At 34.4% G+C, this 16,740-nt stretch overlaps 1 protein-coding gene across 2 annotated transcripts in view; it reads left to right on the top strand.

The window, feature by feature from the left end:
• The window catches only part of ZNF516 (zinc finger protein 516), a 143,921-nt gene that overhangs the window by 117,239 nt on the left and 9,942 nt on the right, over positions 1–16,740 (top strand). For both annotated transcript variants that reach the window (XM_051970544.1, XM_051970543.1), the window contains exons 3-4: positions 6,307–7,797; positions 15,650–15,717. In XM_051970544.1, coding sequence (XP_051826504.1) covers positions 6,307–7,797; positions 15,650–15,717 — 1,559 coding nt within the window. The remainder of the gene's footprint in view (positions 1–6,306; positions 7,798–15,649; positions 15,718–16,740) is intronic.

Genomic DNA, 16,740 nt, shown 5'->3' with positions numbered 1-16,740 from the left:
GTTGGAGTTCTGAATTACCTCTTAATAAATGAACTGATTCCTCTTTAATGTTATCAGTTTAAGTCTGTTTTCTGATATGTTCCTTCCATTGTTAGCTTCCAGTGATTATCACTCCAGTCTAGTGAACCAATAAGTAAAATTTAATACCATAGATAATTAATTTAGAAAATACATTGCGCGAGCTTTAATTTAAAAAAAAAAAAAAGAATATACATTGAGAACAAAAGTATGGCTATTTCCCCCAATGCTGCAGGATACCTTCTCCTTTATATCTTTTCAGGCCTTGAGGAGAGAGGGCTCATGCTTAACTAGTTTCTACATAGTATTTGCCTCTCCAGGTTTGCTTTTAAAATGTAGTATAACTATAAGGCCTGAATGTTGGACTGCCTGGCCATAAAACTTTGCCTGGACTATGATTCCTGAGCCTCTGGTAGTTAATCAGTATGGGCTTTTGAGGTTCACTAGGTCATAGCTATCTCCCATACTTTTTTACCAAAAAGCTGGATAGAACAAAATGCAAAGAGGCAAAGAAGAGAAGCCTATATTCATGTGCCACATGTCATGATGGAAAGGGTCAAAGGCTTCTTCATTTACAATACTGTCTCTCTCCTTAAGCACTGCCTGGGAGGAAAAGAACAATAGGCAGCCCCAATTGAATTGTGATGTTATCTAAATTCAGACTTGTATTAAGATGGAAGCATGACTTGGTAAGCAGAAGCCTTACTCAACTACCATAGAAAAAATTTTAAAATAGAGTCACTGAGATATGCTGTATTATGAAAATTTATCTTATGCTCAGCACAAAAAAGGGTGGAAAAATAACAAATTGGAGATGGCTACATTAAAAGTGTTTTAAATGGGAATGTGAATTATTATGATCATAGAATCATCAAAGGTATCCCATTATTGAATTTTGCTTTGACCTAGCTTTAATGAAACCTGATGTTAACAAATGATGGTAATGTCTGTAATGCATGGGACTTAGAAATATTTTATTTTAGTGTCTTTAATTGCCCATGCCTTTTTTTTTAATTGTGTAAATGAGCAGAGAAAACAAAGGGTTAAAGATAATTTAAAATCATTGCATTACTATTTGCATTTTGTAGCATTTAAAGCTATATATGTTTGTTTATACACACATACATGTTTGTATATCTGTATCTCCATTCAAGTGTTTTATCTCTTCACTAATTTTCAGTTAAACTTGAATATGCTTTTTAGGGTTCAATGAAGACAAAAAAAAAATTCCTAAATTATCACAGTCACATTGTGTGTCACTGACTCCAAGTCACAACTGGTATTCCAGACAAAAAATATAACTAATTCTGATAAGACTGATTTTTTTTCCCTCTGTAAAATCCTTATTTTTATTTGTATGAGTCAAACCACATTATCTCAAGTACCCCCAGCAACATTTTTTTTTCAAGGCTAATTATTATGAATACAATAAGAATAACAAAAATAAATTATATAGATATCTTAAATTTACAAAGGGCTATTATAGGAGGGGGGAATTAATTTTTTTTCTGACAGCAGTTCATTTTACTAAATTAATTCCTTTCTCCCTTTTTCACCTCTTCCAGTGGTATCCATATCATCAACCTTTTAAATCTACCAGTTGCAAGAAATGATAATCGGTTTCCAGTATAAAGTTAACCCATTCTTTGGAGACATTTTTCAATGTGTTCTTTTTTGATTTAGAGTATTATTTTTTTTCCTTTAGTTTGTTATTTAATGTTGGCCAAAGGTACAACCACTTGAATTTAGATTGTGAAGCTTTAGAGTCCAGTTTGGGAGCACAAATGTTTTGGGCTTTGACAGATGTTCTTTGAAAATATCACAGATGTGTGGTGTCATGTTACATCATTGCTCTCAGTCTCTTTGTTTTAAATTATAAATTCTACCAATAGTTTGGGGCATGTGTTTTCATAAATTCTTATTCCTTATAATACAGGAAAAAACAAGGTTTTTTTTTTTTTTTTTCTTCTCAGACTTTAACCCCTTTGGGAATTTCAAAATGACCTTAACAGAATGAGCGTTCAATCCCTTGAGACTGCAAATGTAGGGGTTATTTTTAACCTAATTACTTTGAATTAAACAAAGACTTGAGACATTTTCCCCCCGAATTGAAGGCGAGGTTAAATACACTTTTATAGTAGTGAGAATCCAACCCCAAACATATGGCTACCCTTCACTGTTTTAGGATAATCCCAGGGGAAAATGTACTTTACAACTCTGTTTGGCTTTAGTTAAATGTTAGTTTTTGAGCTCACGTGAGTGTAATAATTTACCATCATCCATCCCATCCCCATCAATTTGTGTATTGCTTTGGATTGATAACATTTTATATATGGACATAGCCCTTTAATTTTGCTTAACAGTGGCTCATTAACTACATACTAATTGAAACCAAACATTTGTCAGTCTGCTCCCTTCAGCTCCATAGTAAATGCATTCTATGAAGTAAGCTTTACTGCTGTGATGAAGATCATCTTAGAATCGATTTTTAACCAACTTGAAGAGATTCATTGGTTTTGTCTCTGGCTCCAAAAGAAGTCAGAGAACATTTTGAATTAATTGATAGTCATATATGTGTGTACATATATATATATACACACACACACATACATGCAATTATAATCTACTGTCAATTATACATGTATGTTGAAATCTCTCAAAGCCTAATTAAAATAAAACAAACAAACAAAGCAAGGCTTCTCCTGAGAGAAATCATAAATTTTTAATCTGGTCAAGTACTCTCCTAGCTCCACTTTCCAGATCTTCTTTATGTTTGTAAGGACAGTCTTGTTTTTGTGTTTTGTGTCCTCAGAGTTTAGCATAGTGTTAACTCATAATAAATGTTTAATAAATTTGCTATCCACCTATTTAGATGAACTAGATAGTATGTAGTCCAATCTTGAGCTCAGTTATGATTCATTCCATTATGTATCGTTTTAGCTAAATCTAATTACATGGTAAAATGCTTTGTTTCCAGAAAGTGTCCAAACCTCTATAATGGAACATTTCTACAATTTCTTACAGAGGAAAATCTGGTATATTATTGTTTGTTCTCTGTCTCCCAGAAGAGAGTTTTTTATTTGTAGATATTCTTCCAACATCAGTTAGTTAATACTAGTTAATAAATTCAGCTGCGGATTGTCCTTGAAGCTTCTCTAGGACTTTCAAAACTAATAATGGCCTTCTTGATTTCATGTTATCCTCACATAGCACATAAGGATAGGGAAAACACAGACTAAGTTACAGAATCCTGTTATGAAACCAGAAGTGGAGCCTTGGAAGAGCTAAGCCTGAGACAAAATTAAATACCTCTTAATATGATGGGTAGTAAATAAACTTAGTATTTAAACTCCCCAAATGTAGTATGGCTAAATTTTTAAAAAAATGTTTTAGAAAATCCACTGACACTAGATCAGCAATGGACTGGGGTCACAAAATCTTTGATTGCTATCAAAGAGAGAAAACAAGATGTTTTTGAACCCTCCCAAGATAATGGGGAAAATAGTGGTCCCAGATTCACCATATCTCTGACTCCCTTTGACATTTCTTAGGATCATATAATATAGCCATATATTTAATAATTCCTTCCTTTTCACTGATTGATTTTCTCTTTTTCCTGCTGACAGTTATATAAAATCTGCCCCCTTTCCTTTCCCTTCCTAATGTTTTTCCCAGTTTTTTCTATCTATCTTCTTTGTCTGGCAGACTCTTCCTTCCCATTTTCTATGAGCAACCAAGCTCTTCTATCTGAGATCACATTTTTACATGATTCATAGCTGGATTTATAGTCCTGAGTACAATTCTTTCTCTGCTTCTTACTACCTGAATGACTTTGGGTAAGTAACTTAAAACTATCTGGACTTGTTTCTTTATACATTAGATAAAAGGCAAGGGGTGAGGCGGTTAAGACTAAATCACTGAGATTTCCAACTTGAAATATTTTTTTCCTATGCCTACTGCATTACTTTTTCCTGATGAATAAATAAATCAAAAGATCACATAGCGCCCAGACAGTGATTATTTATTTCTTGAAGAATATGAGATATTCATTTATCTCTATACTCTTTTAACTACTTCTCTGAATTCTAAAAAGACTTAAAACAATGATTTCTGACATTTTTTTTAACACTGTTAAGTAATAGTGAATAAGGCAAGCTCCTTATTTTTTTACATCCAATTACTTATAACTCTTTTAAGACTTTCTTATAAGCTACATGATAGGGGCTATAATGGATAAAGAGATGGCCTTAGAGTGAGGAAATCCTGGGTTCAAATTCTGCCTCTTTCATATCCTCTATTGGTTTGTCTGGTTTTAGACAAGCCACTTAACCCTTATATTCCCCAATACCCTAAGTTTATAAATTATAGACAAGTTGCAGATTTATATGAATAAAAACATTTTTTTCCTTAAGAGTTCTACATACTAATGTATCAACAAGTCCCATCCCCCCCCCAAAAAAAAACAAAAAACAAAACTCAATACACATAAAAACAAAACCCTATATGGTACTTGGCTAAGTTTTGTGAGTATGAAGGTAAGGTACAACATAGCCCCTACTCAACAGGAAACTTAAATTATAATGGGAGAGGATCATTGAGACATGAATATAGATAAAAATGACACAGAGTAGAATTCAATAAAGACAAAGTAGAAGGTCTAGACAAAATGATATTAAGAAATAGAAAGGAGAGTTGATTTTTTGATGAGGGTATCAAAGGTTTCATGGAGAGATGGAACTTGATGGGCCTTGAAGAATTGGAGAAATTCAAAAGGAAGGGTTATGAGGTACCACAAATGGATGACTTCTAGAAAGGTACTTATAAGGGGCCGAATAAGATGTGGAACAGCTAGTAATATAATAGCTGAGTACAAAGAGAGGAATAATTGAGTATATTGCACTCAGATAGGTATAGTCTCCCTGTAACAATATTACTTTTATTTTTATGAGCTACATTCTATATGAGGTCCCATTAGTAACTTTTGGTCCTTTGATTACAAAAAATTACATTTAATTTGACTTGTTAGTAATTTTTTGCATTAAATTAATTCCAACAAATAAAATAAACAAATAAAAGTGAGTTTTTAAAACTCTTGAGTTTTTAAGGATTATTTTTTGTTGTATTTTTTTGGTATTTTCATTTCTATTTCTCTTATATAGTTTAGTTAGTATTATCTCTATTTTACTGGTTCTTTTTTTCCCCTTTGAAGTATTTTATAAAGGTCTTTCCATATTTTTGTCTTATTCATACTTGACATTCTTAATTACATTATAGTATTCCATGTCATTAATTCAGTAGAGTTTATTTAAGCATTCCCTATTATTGGACATTTCATTTTTTTTCCAGCTTTTAAAAATGAAATGGTTTGAACAACCAACTTTTGCTTTGCTTTTGATAATACTTTTAGGGCCTGTCTCTACCAGTAAAATTATTAGGTCAATAGGTATGCTTATTTTGGGAACTTTTACTGTGTACTGCCATATTCTATTTCAAAAAATATTTTCCCATCAACAAAGAAGTTTATCTATTTCTCTATAATCCCACTAGCATTGTTTGATTGCTTTAATTACTTTTGTCAATTTGAGTGTTGTGAGGCAGGTTCCCCAAATTATTTTAATTTATTTCTCCTTGATTATTAAGAATTTTAAGTATTTACTAACAATTATCCTCCTCATTCAAAGATTGTTCATCTCCTTTGAATAATTATCAATGACTGACAGAAAATTACCTCTTTGAATTTTTTTAAATTGCTCATCACAGATTTTAATTAAACATATTTTGTAAGGCCATCAGCAGTAATAAAGTATTTTTTAATGTTTTATTAAGCTGGACTCTAAAAAGAGAATACAAACAAAAGAATTGCAAACTGTATAAAAACCAGTATCTGGAAAGACACTTAACGCTTGCTTGGAGTCAAATTTTATGGCTTGGAAATAGGCACTTATAATAGAAACATGCACACTTGCTTTTCATTAAAATATCAACTAGCTATATGACCACTTAATTTTCTTATTATATTTTGTGTACTAATAAGCAAAATAGTGATCATTATATTGTTCTTCTCTATAGATTATCCATAAGCCAGGGAGACTTATTCAAAGTCAACTGAGTTCCAGGATACTGTTGCTATTTTCTTGAAAATAAAGTATGCTCAAATCAATTAACTTCAGGGTATTTTTATGGTACCTAGTACATTACCATTTCTGTAAAGTTAGTACATTTCCTTTAATATTACCTCCATGCCTTAATGAGAGGTGGTAACCTTTTATTTTACTTTGGGTTCTCTAGGAGGAAAGCCGTACAATTGCAACTTTTCTGAAGAGGTACCTACAGTGCTGCCTCATGGAGATCACAATCGTCAATTTGGAAATGGTAACATGTCAGAAAATAAGGCCAGTGAATCAAAATTAGGAGTTGCCATTTCTGTTCCAATACTTGAAAATAACATCCAAGAAGCTTCTAAAAATGCCGAACAACACAGATGTTCACTTGACTTAAAAATGCCAGGGTTTCACCGTAAGCAAGAGATTCCAGGGTCTGGCAACAATGTGGATTTTGTTTCAGGTATGGATCAAACATACTCAGAAATGGCGGTAGATCTTCAGGTCTCATTAGAAAACCAAGCTAGTCATCCTAAAGAAAAGCTGTATGATTTGCACAACAAGGACTATCCTGGGGGAGGAAAAAAGGTTATGATGACACCAGACCTGATTCCATTAGATTTAAGTGAGAAATCCACAAGAGATGATTCCAGGAATAAGGATATTGCTTCATCCTTACAGGCTGCTTTGATTGTCCACCCATGCCCTTACTGTAACCACAAGACTTACTACCCAGAAGTTTTGTGGATGCACAAAAGAATCTGGCACAAAGTGAGCTGCAACTCTATGGCTCCTCAGTGGATTCAGCAAAACGGTTATAAAGGTATAAAGAATACCGTGGTGTTTCTCGCCAGAAGTGGACGCACCGGACCTCCGCCTGTTCTTGGGGGGAAAGACTGCCAGCCCTTGCCCATTGCCCGATTCACCCGCACCCAGGGCCCCACTGGGTTGTCAGCATCCAAAAGCAGCTCCCCTCTGGGAGTTGCAGTGAAACCAGCTAGTATGCCTAAGAATAAAGACAGCCCTTTGAGTGGCAACTCTGAGCCATGGGCGTCAGGTCCTGATGGGTATCGGCAAACCAAAATGACCCACGCCCAAGAGCAATACAGTTCAGCTTCGCAGCTCTCACCGCAGCTGAAACCTAAGTATGAAACCAACTCCAAACTGGTGCATGCAGGCAGCTATAGCCGAAGTGTAACGCCTACCCAGACAGTCATATCAAGGGCCACCCCGCAGCTCCCTAACAGTAAGCCAGCAGAGAAGTACTTGATTTCTCCAGTGGCCGCCAGCTTTACCACTCCGAATAAACACTGTACGTCTGACTCCATGAAGGCCAAATTCAACCTTCAGCCTCAGTATCAACCTCTCTGTAAACCCGAGCATTATTTGAAACCTGAAGGTCCCTCCTTGTCTCCCCGGGAACCCCACAACAAGGCTGCCCAGGAGCTGAGGACACTGGCCAACTGCGGTGTGGGATCCAGGGGAAGCCCAGTGATGCAAGCTCAGGCCACTGTGACGGGAGCTCCCTCAGTCTTACACTCCCTCAAACAAGAGCCAGCACCTGAGGGCCATGACAAACGGCTGGACATTCTAAACATTTTCAAGACATACATTCCAAAGGACCTTGCTACGCTCTACCAGAGCTGGGGTGCTAATGGCCCTGCCTTAGAACACAGAGGTAAGAGTTCTGGTACTTTTCTTTCCTCTCTGTGACTTCTTAGTCATTTAGGTAACTAGACCCCTTAGAAGCAATGTCTTTTCTGAGACAGTTTGAGTACTTTTTCCCTCTTGGAGGGTCATGGATGCTGCTCCCACCTGCTGCGTGACTTTTCAAATGCAGGTCAGATGTATCTGTTTCATTGCAGAGCATTTATATTATATTCCCTCACCCACTACTTTGAGTGAAGGTAGAGTTACACAGATGTTTCAGTTCCCCTGTAACACTAATACCCTAGCGATATGCTGGTGTTAGTACACATCATAAAGTTTCCTGCTTCAGGGAAAAATAAGGTCTCTCTAGGCTCCTGTATGATGTGAATTTGGGAACCCATTTAAATTTCCTCTGTGCAGAAATGTGCCAAGAATAGGCAGACTTGACTGTGATTTACTTCCTTTGTCATCCTAGACAAAGAATCCTTGACTATCCATTGTCCTCATTTCTCAAAAGACAAGAATTATCATTTTGAATTACTATTTTAAGTTTTATTTTTATATGTGTATTATTTTAAAATATATATACACTCTATGTTCAGAAACAAGTAAACAGGGTTTTACATCATATGAGTATTCCATTTAAAATTCCTGGAAATAATAAACTTGAAAAAAAAAGTGTTTTAAAAACAGATTGTCAGATCCTTTTCAGTTTTTTTTTTTTTTTTAGCATTTAATAAGAAACCTGCTTACAACTTTCCACATGCTATGCAGAGCTTATAAAATATGTTGTTTCTGGTTTTTTAAGGGATCTTTTGGAACACAAACTGTAGTTACGTTCCTGAACACTAAGGATTTTTTATTTAAAAAAAAAAAGAAAGAAAACAAAAGCTCCATCTTTGAAATTTTTCTCTAAGGCAGTGGTTGTATAACTTCTCAAGACTCCTTTTCATTCTTAAAAATTGTTTCAAATCTACTCCCTCCAGAACTGTTGCTTATGGGGACTATATCTATTGTTGTTTATAGATTTTTATCATATTAGAAATGAAAATGTCTTAGTATTACTATGAAAATAGCTTTGACCTCATGTAATCCTAGAGAGGGTCTCAGGGGAGCCCCAGAGACTTTTGGACTACACTTGAAACCACTGCTCTAAGGATTTATTATTTTATTCTTGGTGATATTAACCTTGATGTGAATAAAAACAAGGCCACATATAAAATACAAAGTGAATGCAAAATAAATATTTCTTCAAAAGAGTGAATGGGTTAGTGAATGAACTCTTTTAGTAATGTAGATGATAGATCATTGAATATTTGTTTTCTGAAAATAGAGCCCTTCTTCTCAAGGGAAGGAAATTAATTCCTGGTTTTGGGAAATAGTGATAAGCAAAGTCCTGATTGTTAAAGAATAGAATATAAAACTTAATGGTGACATTGGTTTAGAGTCATGTATGAAGAACCTTTGAGAAACAGCATGATAGGGCATAGAGAAATGTCCTCAAACCCAAATCCTACCTGTTATTAAATAATGTCTATGTGACTGGGCAAGTCATTGAAATGTTCAATTCTCTAGGCAACTCTCTTAATGATGCAACTTGCAGAGAGGGTGCTGACCTGCATAGCAGAGAGAATTTCCTTACTTGGGAGCTCCCTGAACTAAAGAAGTCATTTATTTATCCCTTAGTCTTATATAGGACTCTTAGGTTGTATAACAAGGGATACAGGTTGGATATTAGTAAGAACTTCTTTTCATTGTTATTTTTTAGCTATTTTGGTTGAAATTAAAAAGAGCATGTGTAAGAATAAAGAAGTAAAAGTATTTATTTGCATTAAAGTATATAGACTGCATTTACATTTTGGGATTGCTCTGTCTTATAAATGAGAAGGTATTTGGCAGTAAAGTCTTGTCTTGTAAAGTCTGTTCTTGTGTTATTGTCATGTTGTTGAATAATGTAGTGTTTCTGTTACTGTTTCTCATAATTAAGAGATCTTTTTAAGTTTTCTAGAATTAAAATGATGTCTTAGGCCACAGAATGATGTGTGCAATTGTGGAAAGGGATGAATATGAATTGTGAAATAATAGTTACTGGACCAGCCACTTTTCCTCCTAGATTTTAATTTATTTTTCAGCAGTGAGGAACCATGACAGATTTATTTTAAAGTTTTATTTGATGCCTTTTGTTTCTGACAATATAGCAATTTTCTAACATACCATCCTGCTCATAATAGTGTCTCTTGTAACAAAGAAAAGTAATGAAGCAGAACCAAGTGATATGTAACAAACATGTTACATATCATACATACAGATATGTAACAGTGTCCATAACACCCCCGGTTCTATAAGAGGAGAGAATTGTATTTCATTATCTGTTCATGGAATCATACAATCATAGATTTAGAGTTGGAAAAAGCTTACAGATCATTTCTTCCAACTGCCTCATTTCTTAGAGAGGAAACTGAGACTCAGTGAAGTGACTAGCCATTGGTCATATAGATATTGACATTTATAGGCCTCATGAGGATCAGTCAGTAAACATTTATTAAACATCTGCTGTGTGGTGAGCCCTGTGCTAAGTGCTGGGAAAACAAAGAAAGGTAAAAGGCAGTTCCTGGTCTCAAAGAAAACTGAGTTTTGAAGGAAACTAGATAAGGAACATATGCATGGGACAGACTATGGACATGGGACATGGTGTCATTTATCAGGAGTTGCAAGAAGGACTGTTTGACTAGATTATCGAGTGTGAAGGTAAATAGAATGATGCATAAGGTTCTAAAGATAGGTTTGAATCAGGCTGTGAAATGACAGGACTAAGATTTGATCCCAAGCCCTTTGCCTCATTTTATGCTCTTTCCATTATACCACCCAATTTAGTTTAAAAAAAAATTATATTCCCCTAAACCCAATAGATTTTTTTTTTTTTATCATTCCCTTTCCTTAAAACACAGGTGTTACTAATTCAATCCAAAACTGGTATGTCATGTGTTAAGGCTGGACAATAACTTGGTGCTTTTCTTAAAATCCTTAAATTTTCCATACACAGTTTTAGTAACATTTAAAAATTGGTTTTGTTAAATTGAATTTAAAAAACCTGACCAGTAATGTAATAATATGATTTTTGTGTATATACCCACTCACAAAAGAACTTTTTTTTAAATGTGTTTTTACTACCCTTGTGATGAAGGATCTCGGTTTCTTTATTTGTAAAATATTAGATCATGTGGGTTCTAAGTTTTCTTATAGTACCAAATCCTATGAATGCAGTTTAGATAAAAAAAAAAAAAAAACTAAACTAAACTAAACTAAAACTAAAACTAAGTGATTGCTTTTTACAATAAATAGAAATTTCATTGTGGACTGAAGTTGACATTAATTTCTTAAAGGGTATGATAATTGAATGCAAGCTTTGTCAGGTCCTATCAGACTAGAAAGATTTCATGTCTGGGGTTGTGATTAATATATATTTTATATGAGGAGTAGCTTTGATGAGTTTGGTGAACTTCACCATCAGGTTGATAGATTTGTTGACCACAACAATACTCTCAGAATCCATGTATTATGTCATGGAGGATATAGATAGAATCTGCATCAGCTGAAGCAATACTTTTACTATATAAGTCATATACATGTCACATATAAAAATAGAGGTATAAACTGACCATAGTCTCTCTCTATAGAGGATATTCCACATATGGGAAGTCACATCAATAGAGCAAGTTATTTGATGCTTTACATTTAAATTGATTTAATTTCTTTTTTGAAAAAAATTAATTTTACACTATTGGCATGAAAGAATTGTATAATTCATTATTATTGGGCTCGTGATGCCACTACATAGGATTTATTTATTTAACTTTGGAAGATATTCTTTTTAATTTAAAAAGCTACAGTAGTGAGGAAAACATTTGGTAAACCTTAAAATGCCATACAAAGATGAGTTATTGTAAGTTATTATTTTTAGTGAATATTAAAGGAAGATGGATGATTTTTGATCATAATACTTGACATATAATGTAGTTTGGAACATTTTCCCTATACATTTTCCCTGCCTTTTTCAAAAGGTTTAGAGATTTATTTATTTATTTATTTATTTTTGCTGTTTAAAGCATATAAGTAAATATTCAAGCAGTGTGTCTTTCAGATGTAAAAATATCGAGTACAAGAGGTTTAAAATGCTACTTTGTGCATTATTGCTTAGTGATTCTTAATTTTATACTTCATAATGTGTACATAATATTTTACCTTTTACTTTTAAATAATAATTTTCTCACATAATTAAAATTTCCGGGTCACTGTGTGAGCTTTTTGCTCACCAGGTAGTCTTCAATGCAAAACAAGTTTATAACCTTTTTTTGATAAACTCAGAATTTTGGAGCAGCCTTGACTAAAAAGGGCAAGATGACAGCTGAAAAGTCTCCTAGTGCCTCCCTCCCCCTTTTTTTAAAGGAAAAAAAAAGAATATCATTGTTTAAAAAATATTACCAAAGGCAAGTCAGCATTGTAATATGTATGTGAATAAAAGAAAGAAGAAATGAATGCCAGTAGATTATGTAGAACTTTTTTGTATATTTGTAAAGACCTAGTAAACAAAAACAAAAACAAAAAAACCTACTAATACTTTGCCTTTATGTCATACTTTAAAGTTTGCACAACTCTTTCTATAACTAATCTGATTTGATCAAATGAAGCATTTTTACATCAGTATTTGAAATATCTGTGTTATTGCTGTGGGTGCTCTTCTACTCTGATTGCTTGATATACTGAAGATTTTTTTGGCTTGGTAGGACTTGCCAAAGTTTGCACTTTAAAAATTCTGGATCATCTTCAAGCTGTGAAGCATCTAAGTAGATAGATCTTCAAGGGAAGGAAAAGAATGGTTAGAATGCCTTTGTCCTAGTGTGTATTTAAAAAGCTTTGTATGCTAGTCTTGGTTTTATAACAGTGATCATAAACATTCTCTTGGAATGTATTCATCCACTGAGATTAGATGAAGTGTTCCATATTCTTTGTCATCTAAACATTAAGAAAAATTATTTTTAGAAGTTGTTTCTATTTGAGGTTAATTAGACATTATATGGCAATGACTAGGAGAAAAGATACACAAGATTTTCAATCACTGGGATTGATTTAGACCAAATAGAACAGGGATAAAATGTTTTCCTTAAAGACTAAGTAGATTAATAGAGTTTCTAGCCATAAGATCCATAGAATAAAAATAAGTATTATGTTAGTAAATATATCTGTAATAATTTATTCTATGCAAATAAATATTAAAATATAATTATTACCATATGATATCATGTTATCATATAATAATTTCATATGATGAATGTTATTACATAATAAATATGATCCTTATGTTCAGAGAACTAAATTCTAAGGACCATGATAAATTTCATTCATCTTTAATTGTGTTTTTACATTTAGTGTTCTTTCTGATACATCACATTGCCAAATAACATTGTTTAAATTTTATTTCTTAACCAAATGATGAAAATTTGAAACTTTTTAAAAACATTAAGAATAAGATACAACTTTTTATACATTGTGTCTTAGCAATACTTGGAGGAAGCATATCTAAATTAGAAAAAGAGGGATAAAATGACAGCATTAGCCTTTTAAATTAACTGTTGACCAATAAGATAGAAATTCATTTCTTTCTGTTTCCTGTTTTTCACAGAAATAAAAAGACTTAGGCTAGAAAATATAGAAGGTTATATGAGTCCTAAAGTTAAATTTGATTCCTAAAGTTATTGTTTAAGAGTAGAAGCATAACTTTTCCAATTAGCATCTTGTCCTTTTCTATCAGCTGTTGTAGCATTGCAGAAAAAGGCAAATGCTAAGAAATTTCTCTGAAGGCAATATCCTATAAAAAACACTAGACTTTTTGTTTTACTTCAGAGGAGAACTTCTTACCTAAATAGAAAAAGATATGCCAGCAAACAAGAGAAACCACTAAAAGCCTGAACCCAATCTCCCATAAAAGTCAGATGTGTCTTTTTTGATCAGCAGAAAAAAGACAAAGACCAGTCCTTTAAGTCAGATATTGTAAACTGACCTTTGGAGAGAAAGAAGAGGTTCGAGTATCTTTCCACGAATGCTAATGGCCTAGAAAACATGTTTACCAAAGTGGGTAGGAGACTGCTTGGGCTGCTACTAGCTCCAAATGTCTGGAATGACACTTTCATTCACAGATGTCTTTCGTCTGCGCCTCAGAGGTCTGAGGTCAGAGCAGTCCAGGCAGACAGGTAAGCAAGGGCTAAAGGTTTGATCAGTTTGTGATGGCTGCACTCACTCTGCATTTGTCTCCCAGGTATTGCAGCCCAGGGGGGACAGTCAGGCTCTGGTTCTACTCACTTCCTATTATCCATGTGACTTGTCTCTGCCACGCTGGAGTCACTTTGATTTGCCTGATGTACTGCTTGACAAAGCTGGGTGATGGCTGAGAAGTGGATCCAGCTGCTCTGAAAAGCACACACCTGACATGCCAGTCCTGGTGCGGGCACATCATGGGGAACGTTTTTTAATTCAATGTAATTTATGCATTCTTGCAGTCCTGTGTGTGCCTGGTCTGTCAGCCAGTGCCTAGATGAAGGCTGACAGTTGTCATCCAGGGCCTGAAGGTAGCCTCACATAATGACACATTAGACATACTAATGATGTTTTCTTCTGGCATAATGTTTTCCTCCACCCATTCCTCTCTCCCCTCCCTTTTCCTTTTCCTTACTGCCACCTCGGCCATCATCTCCACCACCATGCCGTGGACACAAGGCTGCCTAGGAGAGGAAAGCTTTCCCCAGCCCAATCATTTAGGGACCCATAGGCAATCTCATGCAGGTATCATTTTCCCCCTCACCAGTCGTTTTGTTCATGCAACTGAAACAAAAGTGATCTCACCCATGGCACAATTCTGTTCTAACTGGCTCCCTTACTTATTGAATATATGTGTGTATATCTATATTTTGTGTGTATATCTACAAATATAGATATACACACATATATGCGATATATACATGTACACACACATACCTGCAAATATATGTATGAATTTTTTACCCTACATCAAGGTTGTTTCTCCTGCATTAATATGACTGTTAAACTTGTTCTTTCTGCTCCTCACCTGCTTCCCCCCACCCACTCTCTTCCTAGTGCCTTGTGGCTTAATTTGAGATAAGCCTGTTTGCAAATGTTCCATTTTAATTAGAGAGTAGGCTACTCAGAAATGAATATGCTAATGAATTCTATTGCCACCAGCACAAATTGAAATCAAAGTGCCTCCTTTAAGTCTTAACATAAGGCTTTGTTTTATCTCCTCATTGATTTTGACGAGAACAATGTTACAGGAAACCTGATCCCCTTCAGTCTGGTCAATTTCGTGCTATGAAATCCCACAGTTTTGGTTTTTTTTTTTTTTTTTTTAATCATAGTGGTGCTTAAACTGCTCTGTGTCAGGTACGCACCACGTGAGCTTGAGACAGTATGGGTAGACTAGCAGGTTCTTATCAGAAGTGTGAATGATGCATACATAAGCCAGGCTGATGCAAAATGACAGAGGCCAAATGGTAAGTAATGCAAGAAGAGGGACCCTTTACACATACACTGATAATTAATGCTGTCAGTGATTGCTTTCTTCAGCAGAGAAGTCTGAATTAAAAAGGGCAGTGGCCCTAGGCTGCCATTATCAGCCTCTCTTACAGTAAGTGTTACCGTAAATTGGTATTTTCCAGCTACAGGCTAGGAGCTGGTGCCTTATTTATCTATCTATCTATCTATATGACTATCTATCTATGAATGAGTGAGGGTGGCTAATTTGTAATGGTTTCAAATAATGTAACAAAGCTTGAATGTTCATCTGTTAATGAAAGCCCTTGTTCCCACAGTGGTATTTGAATCTAATGGACTCCGAGAGACTGAAGTTCACACCACCTCTACAGATGCCCCCAAACAAGTATGTCTTACAATTAAATGGGTGTGTGTGTGTGTGTGTGTGTGTGTGTGTGTGTGTTTTTAATGTGGTCATTGGGAAAAGATGTACTCTGTATTCATCACTAACGCCCTGTTTAAGTCTAAGTGTATAAACAAATTTGCATTGTCCTGATTTGAGAATGTAAATATTCTTTTGCACATGCACATTGAAGGTAGTTTTACTGTACACTAAAAGTAGCTTTAGCCTTGACATATGTGGTGAAATATTATTAACTATATAGTGGAGGTGAGGTAAGAGAGGCATTGTATAAGAATTTTAAAATATTAGGCATTTTCAGAGTAAGATTTTATAAAAAGAATTTTTTTTTGGATAAAGCTTCCTTTAAAATTCAAAATACTTTATATAAACAATTTATCTTCTTTCATAACACTTTGCAACTGTACTCTTGGCCTTTAGTTTGACTCTGTAGTGTCAGATCTAGTACTGTCTCATGTTTAACATTCATAATTCCTTATTTTTCGTTATACAGTTTAATATCATGTTATTGATATAAAATAGTTATGCAGTACATAAATGTATATCTAGTATAGATATTCATAACTGCATAAACCACAGATTTTATAATAGGCCATATTTTGAACAATTTATTTGTGACAGAAAGAGGCAGAGAAGCATTTTAGTATTGGTGATTGGTATTGTCACTGTCTTAAACATTAATTTCTCTGTATAATGAGCAACCTCATAGGTCATCTCTCATATATGACTTGAGGGCATGAATTACTTTCTCTCATTCTTTCCCCCATTGTTGATTACTTTTTTTAATCAATTGTCTTATTCATTCACATAAAGCATTCTATATGTGTTAAACTAAGCTGCTAACCAGCTGCCTGAGAAGATATATCAACATACTGCTTTCTTTGTCACTCAAGAAAGGGTTTCTACTAAGGAATCCTTGGAAACTTTGTCTTCAAGAATAAGTCTGTATTCAGATATGAAGTTGGATTATGCTGATGTGCTGGGCCATCAGCCAATCTGTTCTACTCA

Source organism: Antechinus flavipes, chromosome 1 (assembly GCF_016432865.1).
Source record: "Antechinus flavipes isolate AdamAnt ecotype Samford, QLD, Australia chromosome 1, AdamAnt_v2, whole genome shotgun sequence".
NCBI lineage: Eukaryota > Metazoa > Chordata > Mammalia > Dasyuromorphia > Dasyuridae > Antechinus > Antechinus flavipes.
The sequence above is the reverse complement of the archived record's forward strand: the minus strand, read 5'-3'. Positions and strand labels throughout refer to the sequence as shown.